Source organism: Podarcis erhardii (genome assembly GCF_964252035.2).
Source record: "Podarcis erhardii genome assembly, chromosome: 4".
NCBI classification, from domain to species: domain Eukaryota; kingdom Metazoa; phylum Chordata; class Lepidosauria; order Squamata; family Lacertidae; genus Podarcis; species Podarcis erhardii.
The window spans coordinates 57858066-57875016 of NC_138508.1; the positions used below are offsets into that span (position 1 = coordinate 57858066).

At 40.7% G+C, this 16951-nt stretch overlaps 1 protein-coding gene across 1 annotated transcript; it reads left to right on the forward strand.

The window, feature by feature from the left end:
- The first annotated feature begins 44 nt into the window (after window positions 1–44).
- NDUFV3 (NADH:ubiquinone oxidoreductase subunit V3) lies at window positions 45–15247 on the forward strand. The gene is made up of 4 exons (XM_081858624.1): window positions 45–201; window positions 7851–7944; window positions 11433–12299; window positions 15002–15247. The coding sequence occupies exons 1-4, from the start codon at window positions 154–156 to the stop codon at window positions 15166–15168; spliced, it is 1176 nt and encodes a 391-aa protein (XP_081714750.1). The 5' UTR covers window positions 45–153; the 3' UTR covers window positions 15169–15247.
- The last annotated feature ends 1704 nt before the right edge of the window (window positions 15248–16951 follow it).

Genomic DNA, 16951 nt, shown 5'->3' on the forward strand with positions numbered 1-16951 from the left:
CCCCACCTCTCCCTCGCCGTCACTCAGCAGCAAGAGAGCGCTGCTCATTGGATATTGCAGAGAATGTGGGCGGAGCAAGACCCCTGACAGAGGAGGGCCCTTTTCCCCGTGGGCGGAGCTTGCAGCAGGGACGAGGTTGGGTGGGACGCCGAAATGGCGACGTCTCTGCTAATCTCCTGCGGCCGTACTGCCGTGCTCAAGGTAACCGAGGGCGAAGATCCGAGAGGCGCTTTCGGGCTGGCCGCTCCGTCGCCACAGTGCCGTTTATAATGTTTGTGTCCGTGGACAGACCTTGTGTGCGTCAGGATTCGACCTGACGTTTCCGGGTTGTGCAGCTTGAGTCAGTGCATTATTCCTTGGCAGTAAGTTTTGCTGATTTCAGTGGTACTTACTCCCTAGAAGATGGCAGTAGGGCAGGCTTCCCCAGCCTCGGCCCTCCAGATATTTTTGGCCTACAACTCCCATGATCCCTAGCTAGCAGGACCCGTGGTCAGGGATGATGGGAATTGTAGTCCCAGAAGCATCTGGAGGGATGAGGTTGAGGAAGCCTGCAGTAGGGTTTTAGCTGTAACTTCAAAGCCTGCAGGGCAGTGGGTAAACTCTTAGCAGCCTGTTTGATTTTGGCTTCTCATGCTATCATTTATTTTTATTGATATGGAATGGAGGAGGCCGTCACTCAGAGGTAACGCCCAACATTTGCATCCAAAAGATCTCAAATTCAGTCTGGCATGTGTAGGTAAAGGATCTCTGGTAGCAAAGCCAGGAAATAACTTTTCCCGAGGCGTTGGCGAGCAGGAGAACCACTGTAAGTCAGACTAGAGCGTGCTTGGCAAATTACATTTTCATTAATTTAGGGAGAGATATGGAAAAATCACATAATTGCTGTTGCCTGTTGCTGTATTGTTCTACCTCACTGAGGGCTGCTTTGCTGACACCCTAGCCCTCACTCATGGGACAAGTGCTTGCATTTTGTTTCTAGAACACAGATTGGATGAACCAGTCCTGATTGCTCCTGGGCCACATAGTGCCTACTGTGATTTTTTGCAATAAAAGAGAATAAAAGAAGTTATACTTCAGAGCTGTCGTTCATGCGGTTCATGCTCTGCTGTGCTCCCCTGACTTTTGGAACTGAGTTTGGTGCTCACAGCACTAAGTTGTGAGTCCACAGCACTTAGACCTGCTTCTCTGGAAATGCTTTCCCATCTCGCCTGGCCCAGTTGGGGCTGAAGAGGTTGAGCCCAGTCGTTGGCACTGGCTCAAAGGCAAAGCTGACAGTTTTGACATACAAAGCTCTTTCCTGCTCAGGACTCCATTATTTTCTGGAATGCCTCTCCCTATACGAGAGACCCATAGATCTTTGTTTGAGGCTCTTCTGGTCCCCTTCTGAGGGAGGCTAATGACAAAGGAGAGGGCCTTTTCAGTTTTGGCTTTGTATTTGTGGAATTTGCTACCCACTGAAGCCTTCATTGACATCTTTTTGGCACCAGACTTTTGACAGACTAATATGATATTGCTTGTTATTAGTATGCTGCCAAAGCTTCCTGTGGCTATTATGGGGTTTGTTGTTGGTTGCTCTGTTTTATGGTATAATATATTTGTGATTTTAGCAGAATTGTAAGTCACTTGGAGACCTTCGAGTAACAAGCAGTCAACAAACCAAATAGTAGAAGTAGTAGTGCAAGTACTGACATGGTTAGTCTGTGTTCATATTCCTGTTTAACAGGTGCTATAAACTATAGGTTGTTGTGGTGCAGGCTTTAAATCTTCTTGTTGTATAAGGCTATAAATTCTGCAGTGAGTATTTCTTCAGGTATGTTTAGTGCCACTTTCCACTTTTAGACTACCAGTAATTTCTTCACTGGTAAAATAATAAAGTTCCTTACAGCCCTGGTAAAAGGCATGGTGGCTTTATTAGATGTTAACCTACATTAATGTAATATTTCACAACGATGCAGAAGGTATATATTGTTGTCTTCATTCTCTCCCACTCGCACCCCAAATTGTACATTACATTCACTTGTCAATCAGTTCTGTATTTGGAGCAGGAGAAAGAAGCACACTTCAGTGTGCTAGCACCAAGTTTTAACATTCCACTTAACTGCAAGGCATCTGTAACCATTTCCAGATATAATAATAAAAAAGCATTTATATGCACTGTACCTGTTTCATCTGCACAGAGCTGTGTCAAAACCCTTATTTGAAAGTAAAGTCCATTTACTTGTACCAAACTTATGCCCCTTTAAGTGAGGCTGGAAAAAACTAGGTATAGTTGTACAGGTGCATAAGCATTTTATATATATGCCTAGGACCTGAAGTAAGAATATATGTTTGAGAGTAAGGGTGTCTTTTTATATTTCTAAAAGTTTGTGCATGTTCTATGTGAATACTTGTTGGTACAAATGGGTATACATGTAGCAACATAGGCTTTTGTTAGTTAAGACAACATTTCAGATTTCATAGTTTTCTTAATTTGCACAGTTTATGCTCTGGAACGAATTGCATGTTCAGTTTCTGTTAATTGATTCTCATGAAAACTTACAGATTCTGGCGTCACACAATTAACTCAAGGCAGTGTCAATTTACTCTTGGCAGAAAGCCAAGGTCTGCTTGACCTAGAAACTACTTACTCTGATTGGTTAATGACCAGCACTCAACTCTGTTATCTAGGAATGCTAGCACAGTTTGGTGTTAGGTGTGTTAGGAGAAGGAGTGCTGTGTATGGTTAAGAGAGAGAGAGAGAGAGAGAAAGAAAGGATTTATTTTACTTTGTTTTGTATGCAGAAACTCTGCTGGTTTCTTTTCCTTTTAATAAATCCTGTAAATAGTTATTCTGAGTCTAGCTGACTAGTCATTTCCACCTCAACTAGCTTCTTCGCTTTGCAGGAAAACTCTGCTACGTTTGGGCTAAAGCCATTAGAGCTATGCCTGGCACTTCAAAGTTCCAAGAGGTTATGGGTATTGTGCTGCCAGCCTGAGTTGTGGTGGTGTCAGCATCAACGGTGTTGGTTCCAGTAGTTCCGGAAGTTGTTGTTCCTGTTGGTGCAGCAGATGGACACTGGCTGGTTCCTGACTGTTGTGAGCTGGTGACGCAGTGGACACAAGGACAACAGCTGCAGCGTGTGAGTGCTGGGTGCTGTGGTTCCTGTTTTCTCTCTCGGTGGTTGTGAGTAGCTGGTTCCGGGTTCCAGGGACATCGCTCTCAAGATGGCCTCTCAACCAGTTCAGATGGCTTTTGAGCGTCTGAATGACTCCAATTACTTGCTGTGGTCGGAACGCATGCAGGCAGTGCTGCAGAGGGATCGTCTCTGGCAAGTGGTGAGTAAGTTTCCTGCGAAGCCTGATGATGAAGACCTCGATAAAGACCAAAGAGCAAGGGCCACAATTGTTTTGGGGCTGGAAGATTCCCAGTTGCCGTATGTGAGGGGAATCAAGACAGCTAGAGGTGTGTGGCAAGCACTTAAAGAACTTCATGTGCGTGAGACAGTGGTTTCCAAGCTGTTCATTCGCAGGGCATTGTACAAGGCAATGTTACAGCCTGGGGTTACAGTGCAGGAACACCTACACAGTTTACAGTTAAAGTTTGCTGCGCTACAGGAAAGAGACTGTGCGTTAGACCAGCAGGAGAAGGTGGCTATTATTTTGAGTTCTCTCCCGGAAAGCTGGGATAATTTAGTTTTGTCTCTAGAAGGCATACAGGAGCATGATTTATCAGTAAGTTACGTTACTGGGCGTTTGATTGAAGAATGGCAGAAGAGGCAAGAAAGGTCACTTGCTGCAGAGGCTTCTACAGGCGGGCGGTTTGGAGAGAGTTCTCATGCCGTGCCAGAGGTGAAGCAAAAGCAGCGTACCGGTGAGGAGTCAGCATTTGCTGTTAGGCGTTGTTTCCGAGGTGGGTCTTCAGCGCATCTAAAACCACAATGTCCGGAGTTGGTCAAGTCTCAGTGGCCGGTGCAAGAGCAGAGACAAGATCATCATCAGCAGCAGCGTAAAAAGAAATTCTTCAAACGAAAACAGTCGGCTCAGCTGGTGACCGCCGAGGTCAAGATTGCTGATGAGAAACAAGCTGTCTGGGTGGTTGATTCGGGAGCGTCTCGGCACATCGTAAATTCAGATGAATTGTTTGTTTCCAAGAACTCAGCACAGCGCAGCCAGGTGGCCCTAGCAGACGGAAGTACTTCCGAAGTGATTTCGGGGGGTGCAGTTTTTGCTCCTTGTTTTCGTGAATGCCTGCAAAATGTACTTTGTGTGCCTTCATTAAGGAGCAATCTGATGTCTGTAGATTGTTTGCTAAAAGCTGGGTTTAAAGTGTATTTTGAAGGAGACAGTTGCATTATTAAGAAGGCTGGTGAGATTTTAGGCACTGCTAAGTCAGAGGGAGGCTTGTTTTGGCTTAAAGCAGGATCTCAAGTTGCAGCAGTAGTCAGTAAATCTCAGCCTGCAGTGAATAACAAAGCTATACATGACAACTGTGTGCACTTATTGCATAGGAAAATGGGGCATGCCAGCTGGAAAAGTATACTAAAAATGTCTGAATTGGCTGATGGGGGTAATTTAAAGAGTTGTAACAAGTACCTTGATTGTAATGTCTGTAAAAGGGTTAAAACCCACAGAGTCTCTTACCCCAGAAGTGACAGAGTTAGTGAGTCACCACTACAGCTGGTTCACATGGACGTAATTGGTCCATTTGCTGTAAGCAGGGGTGGATCGCGTTTTTCATTAACAATTGTGGATGACGCCACGCATTACTCTTGGGTTTTTCCCATGAAGAATAAGGGTGACGTGTTCACTAAGTTTAAAGGCTGGGTGGCATCTGTGGAAAGATTTCTGTCCATTAAACTCAGAAGGATTCAGACGGACAGAGGTGGCGAATTTATGTCAAATGCTTTTAGAGATTGGTTACAAAAGCGTGGCATTGGGCATAGAAAAACGAACGCTTTTTCCCCAGAGGAGAATGGCGTTGCAGAGCGAAAACACAGATCTTTACAAAATATGATGTTTGCCATGCTTGATGATGCTGATTTGCCCATGTCTTATTGGGGGGAGAGCATGCTCACCGCGTATTATCTCCAAAATAGGCTTTTTCATCAAACAATAGGTACAACCCCGTACTTTAAATTGTTTCAGAAAAAACCCAAAATTGACCATTTGCATGTGTTTGGATCAAAAGCCTGGGTATTAATTCCAAAACAAATGAGAAAGAAGGGAGATCCTAAGACCAAACAGTTAGTGTTTGTGGGTTACCAGGAGCTGGGAAAAGGTTTCCGCTTTGCTGAAGGGACAAATGGCATTGTGATCTCCAGGAATGCCAGTTTTTGTGAACATAGTGGCTGGGAGAGACTACATGCCAATACTGAGGTTTGGTTTGAACCTTCCCAGGAGCTTCATGACTCTGAAGGTAAACATAGAGAATCAGAGTCTGAGGGGGAGGAAAGTTCAGATAAGAGCTCTCAAGAAAGTGGAATTAGCCAGAGACCAGTTGCTACGCAACAAAAGAGAGGTCGTAGTTCTGAGGAGGAAAGTGGGTCAGAAGAAAAATTTTCTCCCAGAAGATCTAAAAGACAAAACAAAGGAGTGCCTCCGGTGCGTTTTTCTCCAGATACTGCAAACGTGTTTAGTGTAATTGCAGAGCCCAAGAGTTTTCAGGAGGTGTTAAAGTTACCAAAAGAGGAGGCAGAGCTCTGGAAACAGGCAATGGAGGAAGAGATGTCCTCTCTGAATGAGCACAAGGTCTTTACACCAGTAGCAGCGCCTGAGGGGGCAAAGATTGTAGGCTGCAGGTGGGTGTACAAACTTAAACCTCTGGTGACAGGAAAGTACAAATACAAAGCTCGTTTAGTGGCTCAAGGATACACTCAGAGGCCTGGAAAAGATTATGACGAGACTTTTTCCCCTACTGCTAAGGGGGACAGTGTAAGGCTGATTCTAACGCTTGGAGCAAAGAGAAAACTCCTGTTAAACCATTTTGATATCCAGACTGCATATTTACATGCATCAATATCAGAAGACCTGTATCTAGCCGAACCGCCTGGTTATGAGACAGGTTCCAATAGAGTATTGAAATTAAACAAAGCTCTATATGGTCTCAAACAGGCAGCAAGATCTTGGAACAAATGTTTCCATGAGGCCTTAGTGTAATTTGGTTTCAAGCAGAGTACAGCTGACAATTGTGTTTATGTACGTGGTACAGGCAGTGATCAAGAGTTTTGTCTGATTTATGTAGATGATGTATTGTATGCTTGCAAAACAGATAAACAAACTAAAAGGTTTGCCAAGCAATTGTCCAGTAAGTTCAAAATGAAGGACTTAGGCCCGGTTAGGACATATCTAGGGTTGGAAGTGTGCTGGGCCCAAGATGGCAGCTGCCTAATTAGTCAGCAGAACAAAGTTAAACAACAACTGACTACATACAGGATGCAGGATTGCAAAGGAGCAGTGGTGCCTATGGATCCAGGTTTCATAAAAACACTTCATATAGATGAGAGTCCTGAATTTGAACATCCTGATATATATCATTCTGTAATTGGAAGTTTATTGTATCTAGCACAGTGGTCCAGACCTGATATTAGCTATGCAGTAGGCATATTGAGTAGATTGGTCTCAAAACCCACACTAAATGCCTGGAAAGGGGTAAAACAAGTTCTGAGATACCTCAAACAGACAATTGGCTATATGTTACAATTAAATTCTTCATAGGATGAAATGTTGAGTTGCTACTGTGATAGTGACTGGGGAAATTTGCCAGATAGAAAATCTGTCACAGGACTAGTCATAATGGTCGGTGGAGCTTTAATCAGCTGGCGGTCACGCAAGCAAGACGTCGTAAGTGTGTCATCAACGGAATCCGAGTACGCCGCATTGAGTGAATTATGCAACGAGGTGATTTATTTCAAGCATTTGTTAGCAGATTTAAATGTAAATTGTGGAGAACCTGTACGAGTTTACATTGATAATCAGGCTTGTATAACTTTAAGTAAAACAGAGGGTTTCAAATCACGTTCCAAACATATCTCTGTAAAATACCAAAATGTACGTTGCTGTGTACAAGACAATATAATCACATGTACTTATGTATCAAGTGAAGAAAATGTAGCAGATGTATTAACTAAACCATTGGCAAAGATAAAGAACAAGCAAATGTGCAAGGGTTTAGGTTTGCTGGAAAAATAATCTCCTACATAGGTGTTATTTGATGTTAATTGTCCAGCAGAATCTGTGAGGGGGTGTTCAGTTTCTGTTAATTGATTCTCATGAAAACTTACAGATTCTGGCTTCACACAATTAACTCAAGGCAGTGTCAATTTACTCTTGGCAGAAAGCCAAGGTCTGCTTGACCTAGAAACTACTTACTCTGATTGGTTAACGACCAGCACTCAACTCTGTTATCTAGGAAAGCTAGCACAGTTTGGTGTTAGGTGTGTTAGGAGTAGGAGTGCTGTGTATGGTTAAGAGAGAGAGAGAGAGAGAGAGAGAAAGAAAGGATTTATTTTACTTTGTTTTGTATGCAGAAACTCTGCTGGTTTCTTTTCCTTTTAATAAATCCTGTAAATAGTTATTCTGAGTCTAGCTGACTAGTCATTTCCACCTCAACTAGCTTCTTCGCTGTGCAGGAAAACTCTGCTACGTTTGGGCTAAAGCCATTAGAGCTATGCCTGACACTTCAAAGTTCCAAGATTGCAGGGAGTGAATGGTCTGTTTTATCACAACTGCTGTACATATATGCCTGATTTTTAGTCATATTTGTCTACGTTGTGCTTTATACTTTTTGTAGCCTGGGTAATTATAAATGACATTATTAAATCATGTCTTTCTAATTATTACAGATTTTCGACTTCTTTCTAATTCTTTTACAGACTTTTAAGTTGCAAGCATGGGGGCTTCGAAGTGTACCTCCTGCTGTTTCTCTCTGCACCAAACCAGGGGGTGATAAGAAAGTCTCCAAAAAAAGTAAGGTACCTTTTCTTATTTGTTAATTATGCAAGTTATAAGATGGTTTGCATAACATTTTTAACAATATTGATTAAAGTTTGTTAGTTTTAATGGTCTGCAGAATGTTAAGATTCAGACTTAAAATTACATCTAGTGGTTATTACCATATTCTAGGTATTCTGTAGAGGACTTGTATAGCAACTTTTAAAGATTGCATGCCACAGGTTGTTCACCTAAAATATCAAGGTTTATTTCTAAAATAATTGGATTATTCTAACATCTTTTAAGAGATTAAAACATTCAAAGCAGCAATACTTGCAGCTGTCAACCTATTAAACTCCATTTAACAATTTCAGTGTAATAGACAGAAGGCAGATATTTTAGGGAAATGCTCTCTATAATTATTAGCCTTTAGAACAGGAATACTGGATTACAAGTCCCATCATCCCTTATCATTGGCCATGCTAGCTGAGACTGATGGGAGTTGGGAGTCCAACAGCTCCAGGAGGGCCAGGTTCATCTCTGTTGTAGAGTTTAATGATTTCTAACAAATGCATGACAGGAAAGCACAGCACAAGGAAATTAGCCAACCCAATGAAGTTCACATTTCTCACTGCATCAACGCCATTCCCAGCAGCTCATTGGGTTTTTCTTTAGTTTTCTTTATTTGCAGTAAATTTACATCACATGCCTTGCCTGTATCTAAAATCATTTCAGGGGAATATTTAACAGCATTACCAGCTCCAGTAAATGTAAGGTTATGGTCAAAATGTTGGGAGTCCCTCAGCAGTGTTTTTCTTAGGGAAGATAGAGACAATGTATGGGAATAATGAAACATGGTTGTTTGTGAAATACATGAGTGGGCTTGTTTTATTAAACATGGTAAGATGTGAAACCTTTGCATGCAGCATCCAATCTCCATTAAAATAGGTTTCAGAATATATACATATAAAACTTACACATTTGGTTGGAAAATCCCTACTATTGGGTTCCTTGATTGTTTATAGCAGTTGCTGATAGAATTCTCCATGCATAGTGAACTCAAGTTGACCAACAGTAACAAAATCACTTTCTAGTCTGCAACTTGAGAAAGGTATTGGTACCACTCCTGTAGTCTCATCTGCCATTCTTAAGTGTTACTTTAGGGAAATTCAATACCTTAGTTTGATTCTCTTTGACACAGTATATTTAAGCTTTTTAATACATTTTCCTTGTTGTATGTTACTGCCCACTGAATTTAGACTGATTGCATACAAACGGCAGGGTCCACACACAATCCAGGCTTATTTGTGTAATCTTTGTGTGTTTTTTAGTAGCTGTGCTTGGCTAAACTTTCTGTTCTTGCAGACTCTGTTATAACTATTAACTTGTCATTACTAGGGTATCTTAACATACAAAAGAGTATTTAGAGTTTGGAAAGTGCAACAAACCATTGACATGTATCTTTCTTCTTTTAACACTCTTAAAAATTTACTCTTGTCCTGTTAAATGTACATGTCTTTGGGCTGTAAACTCCCTGTCTTGCCTCCTTGAAATGAATTATTATACCTTTTATTATTCCTGGTTCCTCAAATTTGTTAGAGTGACCTTTAAAAACTGACACAGGAAAAAACCACATCCTGGTTTTTCCCTGGGGCTCCTCATGCTGTGGTAGAGTAGTCTGCATATTCTAGAGATTGAAGAGTGTGCAGTATACTTGTTCTTTTGCACTGATGAAGGAAAACAATTTCTCGTGAGTGTCATTCATGGAAAATAAAATCGGAGTACGCAGATGTTGCTTTTCTGATGCTAATGGAATTGAAAATGATAGTTTGATATTAGTATTTTCCTCTGACAGGAGTGTAAGCACCTTTGTTATTCATACCATCCTTGTGCTTTGCATCCTTAAAAGCTCTGTGAAAACCACTTTACAATATATCAGTCTGGTTATCAATGACAATGATCATTCTTCAGTTGGAGCAAATTCAGTAGCACTTGAGGAGTATGTGTGGGTGCAAGAATTAAGTGTGGAGAATTGTGGTGCTCTCAGTGTTGCTCCTTAGAAAGTAGCTGCAGTGTGGCCATTGACTTTTAAGTTACAAGTTTTGTTCAGTCCCTAATTAATTTTCTCAATGCTAACTTCACTTATCAATAATCTGAAAATGAATAATTCTGCTATCATGCTTTAAATACTGTCCTCTTTTCCCCAGTCTTTAATGATGGTCAGTTCTCATTTTCATGTTGATGATTTCATTCTTTCTTAGCTGTCTGAACTTCATAGCATGTATACTACTCTGGCTTAGTTTTATGTTGTCTTGCTTATTTAATGTCTTTTGGCACTCTTTGCTAAGGTTTCTGTTAAGTGCTCTTGGTGCAAGAACAACTTAGAATAGGATTAATTTTACTGTTCCTAAGATCCAAACATACTGATTCCCTGCATTATGATAAAATACTTGATTCCAAAATACAACCTTCTGTGATTAATTGGTGCTCAGACAATTGGTAACAAATCAAGGAAATGCACCCAGCACATTACAGAGGAGTCAAAAGAAAATGTGGCCCTCCACTTTTCTTCAAGAAGTCTTGGGTGCACCTCCTAGATCATGAAGTCTGCAAAACATATGGGGGGAGTCTTGGCTAGTAAATCTTTCTTCTGTCTCTTAAGGTCTTGCATAAGCACTGCATCTTTTTCATTGATGAGTATTTCTAATATTGAACAAGAGGTTGTCATATAATCAATGTACGCAATTCACTGCCACAAGAAATACAGATGTGGCTTTTAATAAGAATAGATTAAATGCTGTAGGATAGGTCTATAAATGGTGGTTAAACTTCTTGTGTATAAAGGCAGAATGCTTCTGAATGTTAAATACAAGGGAAGGTCCTACTCCAGGGGGCACCACTGAAAGGCAAAATATGCATTCTGCATGATAAACAAATACTGGAAAAGGCAAATGTTTTCTTTTCCATGTAAAAACATAAAATAGGAGGATTGCACTCCCAACAGATTATATTGCTGCCGTTGAAAGTTTGTTTGAATAAATTTCTCACAAAATGTGTTGAATGTAGTTGAGGTACTTAGATACTGCAGTGCTAAATATACTCTTCACACTGCTAAGTGTGCTCTTCACAATGCACTCAAGGAGATAGGAAAGTGTTTTCATCCACATTTCACAGATTGGAACAGAGCATTTCTGATGAAATGATGTTCACAGGCAGGGTGGCACAAAGAGGAGGAAATAACCTTCATGTTCCTGTGAGAGAATTCTGCAAGCAAAGGACACTTTTTGACATTTTTGTATGAAATGCAGCGTGTAATGGAAACTGAGCTTCCAGACTGGTCTTTATACCAGATAACTTCACAACTATTAAGTAGAATTCCATATTAATGGGTGTGTTTGAAGCAGTCTATTCCAAAATGATATTGTTCTTTGCCATTTTGTAGATGTAATTGGCACCAAAGGAGTGTGTGAAAACAACAGTTGAATGTCGTTTACAAGCTGTCTCCTCTTTTCCACAATTTACAGATAAAGGTGAGATAATTAACACTAAACCTGATGCTGCTGTAAAATTAAAAGATGAAGATCTGAGGAAATACTTGGCTAAGAAAACTGTGGTAAAATTTCCTCAGAGAGCAAAGCTTCCTTCTCTTGAGGGACAGTCTGTTGTTTCCTCAACAGCAGGCTTGGGGAAGAAGAAGGGAGATGAAGAGACATCCTCTTCCTCAAGCTCTGAGTCAGATTCTAGCTCTGATTCTGATGAGGAAGATTCTGCCTTCAAAGATACCATAAAAACCAAAGTATCATTTCCAAGTCGAGATCCCCCCTCTTCTGGTGATGGAATGAAGAAAGCAAAGATAACAAGCGAAAAACACTTTCCCCAAGAGCAGGTCAAAGGCAAAGCAGCTGAGAAGCTCCCTTATAGTCCTGGATTCACAGAAAGCCCCATGAAACAAAAGGAGATGCACCAGACAACAACCAGTGACAAATTGTTATGGTCAGATTTGTCAAAGTCTGCCACAAACCGAAGACACGAAGAAGCTCGTTTAAAGAGCACCGACTTTGGAACAAAAGTTGCAGAGAGTCAGAGGCCAACAGACATAGCTAAGCAGCTGGAGGCGTCTCCCCCTGAAGCATCTCCCCTTGGAGCAACTTCAAGTATATTGTCTAGAACTCAGTCAGTGCCTCAACAAAATGCAGCTCAAAATCTGACTTTGCCAAGACAGGGGGGAAGTGTGGCAATGGAGGCACAAAAGACTGACATGCAAGGAAGAACTGCTGCTGTGCCACAAGGAGAGGTTTTGGATGGCAGAGTGCCAGCAGCAGAAACCACAGTGAAGGAGGAGATTGCCCTGGAAGCAGGAGTTCAGACTGAACAACAAAGCGCTATACAGGGTATCACTTTATCTTGTTTGTTCTACACTGATGTGCTGCGGGGGCTGAGGGCTGTTTATGAGCAAATATCTTGTACTCTTGAGTACTGGCATTACTGAAAACATTCTGGAATCTCTTTTGCTCTTTTCTAGAGCTTAATGCAGTTGTTTTTGCAGACTTTTCTGCTTTGCTGATGAGTTCTTTGTCTAGTTCTTTGCGCTTCCAGTCTTCTTTTCTTTGATTCTCCTGCTTGGCTTTTAGACTGTTGGTGGGAGAAAGCAGTACATGTTTTCACAGCATTCTTCTGTACCAGTGATTATAACCATCTGAAATACTGAAAGGTGATAAAAGGAAGGGAGGTCCTTCAAAGCCAAATTGAGCCGATTTCAAGTAGGCTGTCTTATCAAAATCGGAATTTTGCTCCACTTTTGCTAGAAGGACAATGAAGCTATTGAGCAATGTATTTTGCAGTCTCTTTCTCTTCCTGCCCAGCACTTCCCCTCAGGCTTAACAGCTGATTTTCTACTGGGACTGTCTGTTCCTCCAGTACTCTCGACTCTTGTCTTTTTCCTCCTTTCACAGTTCTCTTGTAGATGCATAAGCTGGCTCTGCTGTGCTGATGCGATCACAAGGAACAAAGTTAGCTTTGGCACCAGAGGAATGATGGGGACGCTCTGCCTTCAGGCTAGCAAAGATATCGCTTCGGAATCCGTCGTTAGCAACAAGGGACATTCACAGCACAGGCCTTTCTCATATGTTCTCCCCTAGTAATATATCTCTGATATTGGAACTCCCGTACACATTTGGTCTTGTAATGTTTGTAGACTATGAGGGAGTCCTTTGGTCTCAAAACACACCAAAACCTCACAAGAAATCAATTCTTGTCTCTCTCTCCCTTCACCCCATCCCAATATGTCAAAAACTGGATAAGTTCACCCATTCAAACCATGTTCTTCATTATGTCCTTCCTCTTCCTCTGTCTTGTATTTTGTAGTACACTCATCTTATTCTTTAAAAAAAAATTTTTTTTTTTTTACTAAAACATTTTCTCCCCAATAATTAGTCACTCTTCAAGGCAGAGAAAATAATACTCAAGCCAGTTGAAGTGACTTCTACATGGCATGAAAAGTAAGGAAGCCTTCTGGAAGAAACTATTTAATTGAGTGCTAATTTTACACACACCATTACTGTGAAGCTTCCCAAATGTTCAGGCTTCTGTGTATCCAGCAGAGGGCAGTGGTGACTAGAAGAAGCATTGTTGAGACTATACACTGAGAATGCTTTGAGCCTTTCATTTTTACTTGGTTGTAGCCCAGGAAAAATTGAGATAACTGCAATTAAGCGTGGAGGAAGGGGAGGTTGGTGAAACATGAAACCTTAAAGCAGACTGTATTTAATTGTCAAGTTGTAATTCAGTGGAAGTTAGTGGAACCACTTGATGCTGATGTCAGTGTAACTAAAAGCCAAATATGGTATGGGTTTCTATACAGGGCATAAACATTTTAAAGTCCTATTGATTTCAGAGGAAGAGGCTGCAACATATGATGAGTTTTCCCATTGTTAAGTGCTTGACTATGCACAAAATCTTTTGCCTCTCTAACACAAGGTGCAAGCTTTTCTGCTGTTTCCATTTTCTATGTCCTCCACCTACTGACCAAGGCATAATACAGAGCATAGAGGGGACTCTGTATATCTTAAAATAAAAATGATCTAAAAATATATACGACTCATTGTTAAAGGCAGGTGAATGAGAATGCAATGTTGAGTAAAATATTGAGTCATATAAACTAGTTGTGGTCATAATAGTCTCCAATTTCTCAATTTGGGAGATGCTTCCTTAGGAATTTTTATATGTTACAGGCAAAGGAGCACCAGTCCTGTGTTTCATGGCAGTGACAGGGTTCTTATTGCACTGCACTGTTTTTGTAGAAGTTTATTGAAGGATGAACATCTTTTGGATTTTGTGAACTTAGTAGGGAGCTAAATACTCTGAGGGAGGTGAAATGCAAATATCTTTTTAATATAAATTTTATAAAGTTTCAATTAGATTTAGGTTCAACAGCAAACTCTCTTTTATTTTGAATACTCCATTGGAAGTAGAAAGCTGTGGAGTAGTTTCAAAATCTGCAAAAATTCAACCATTGAGCCCTTGATCCCAAAGCAGAACATGCATGTGCAGAGGAGACCAGTGCTGTGAGCCCAGAGTCGCTGGGGAAACCCAGCCAGATGGGCGGGGTATTATTATTATTATTATTATTATTATTATTATTATTATTAGCTTGAGCTGTGTTTTCTTTTTTTCACAGCAGCACTTCTGCTGCCAGGGAAAGACAGTTTCTTGTCCCTAAGAGTGAGAATAGTTGTGATACAAATCAACAACAAAGCTTGAATTGCAGGTGTGGGATAGACTCACATGCACATGCTCCTGTTTTGAATCTTGGCATTAGTTTTCCTGACTGAGAATATTAAAAGAAACAAACTAACCTTCGCAAAATCAGTTGCAGCTAGATGTGTACCTTTTATTTTATGTAACTTAAGGCATTGATTGCTACATGTTCAAATTCAAGTTATGTATAATATAGTATATTTTTGATTTCTCATAAAATATCTGTAGTTAGCTGCTGTTTCCAGTGACAGAGAAATCTCCATGAAATCTGACTCGGCCAGAAATAACTTGGTGTTTATTTTATCTCTGAATTCACAAGTATATTTTCTCCTCATAGAGGCCGAGCCGCCAGTTGAAACTGCTCCAGAAACATTTGACATGTCTACCTACAAGAATCTGCAGCACCATGATTATACATCATACACCTTTGTGGATTATGACGTTCAGCTTGCAAAATTCAGGCTGCCTCAGCCATCCTCTGGGAGAGTATCTCCACGACATTGAATCAAATGCGGAAACGCACAAACAAATTAATTCTGACAATGAAGGAACATCCATGTTACAATTAAAGTGCTGCAAATGAGTTTGCTGGCTGTCAGTTTTTTAAACACATGGAGCCCCTATGAGAAGTTACAAAATCAGGTTCTAGTTCTAACAATAATCTCCCACTGTGTATTCTCAGTGGCACACTTGCATTGCTTAAATTATCAGAAAAATCCCTGCCTATGAAATCCATTCAGATCACCTATCAATTGAGACTAAACTCAAATACAGTCATACCTCAGGTTAAAGTCACTTCAGGTTGAGCGTTTTCAGGTTGCGCTCCACGGCGACCTGGAAGTAACAGAATGTGTTACTTCCGGGTTTCGCCACTCGCGCATGTGCAGATGCTCAAAATGACGTCACGCGCATGCGCAGAAACAGCAAATCGCAACCCGTGCACGCATAGACGCAGGTTGCGTTCTGCTCAGGATGCAAACGGGGCTCTGGAATGGATCCTGTTCGCATCCAGAGGTACCGCTGTAGATAAGGCAAATAATACTGCATTTTCAATACAGGCAACCCCGGTTTATGCAGGGAGTTGTGTTCTGAGGAATTGTGCATTTATGTGAAATGCATATATTTGAAACACTATCTAAAAAGCCTGCAAACACCATCTAAACTTCTGGAAACCCTTGAAAAATCTCTTTTAAAACTCCACTTTCATTTTTTCTTTTAAAAAAAATTAATATAATGAAACTTCTTTTGCTTGTGTTTAGAAATATGTAGACAAAGATGAAGAAGAATATGAAGTTAGCTAGTTGACTCTGCTAGCCACATATAGCTTTAGGTAGCTATAACTCTGGCCTAGTGGGACTAATTTGAAGTGTTTCATTACTAGTTGAAAGCAAACAAGATGCCATATGTGAGCTGACTCCAGGCTTAGGCTGCAATCCTAACTAGGCATACTCTGATATACATCCCATAGAATTCAGTGGGGTTAGGACTGCAGCTTTATTCAAGCTTAGAAGAGACCTGTTGAAATTTGTGAGACAAGTTGATTGTGACTAACTGAAGTCCAATTGATTTTAGAGGGTCAATCAATCAATTAATCTTTATTGCAGTCAAAGACCAGAGAGCAACGTTAACAGCAACAACATATACCACATCATATCTGTCAACTTTTCCCTTTTTATAAGGGAAATTCCCTTATTCCAAATAGGATTCTTCGCAAGAAAAGGGAAAAGTTGACAACTATGTACCACATCTGCATGAAAAAGCAGGTCTACATTAAGCATGGCTAACTCTGGATCCAACTTGCATGCATGTGTCTACAACTGTTCATGTGTCAGCAAGTGAATAAGATGCATTATGTGTTGAGAGAGAGGAACATGATTTTAGAGCTGTGTTCTTTTAGCATTCAAATTTTATATCTCTACTTTGCCTTTCTCCTGTCCCTCCCCCCATGCCTGAGGTAACTTAAACAACGGACATGTTTGTTTGTGTCTCATTGTTCCATGTTGTACAAACTATTGTTAAAACTGGAATTAGCTTGCATGCTCCAATTCTTCACATTTGGGAGAAGGAGTTCAGAAGCTTCCACTTTTGTCTAACACTGGTTTATTGCTTCATTTGGACCAATAAAAAGTGGTTAACATTAACAATAGTTCTTTTCAAATCAGCCAACTTCAAACCATAGTTACTAAGTTGGTTTGTTTTAAATTTCCCATAGTTCAGATTAACCGCAGTACTTTGTCTGAATAATGTGGCAAGCTTGGATTAATTAAAACAAGAAATGAAAGCATCT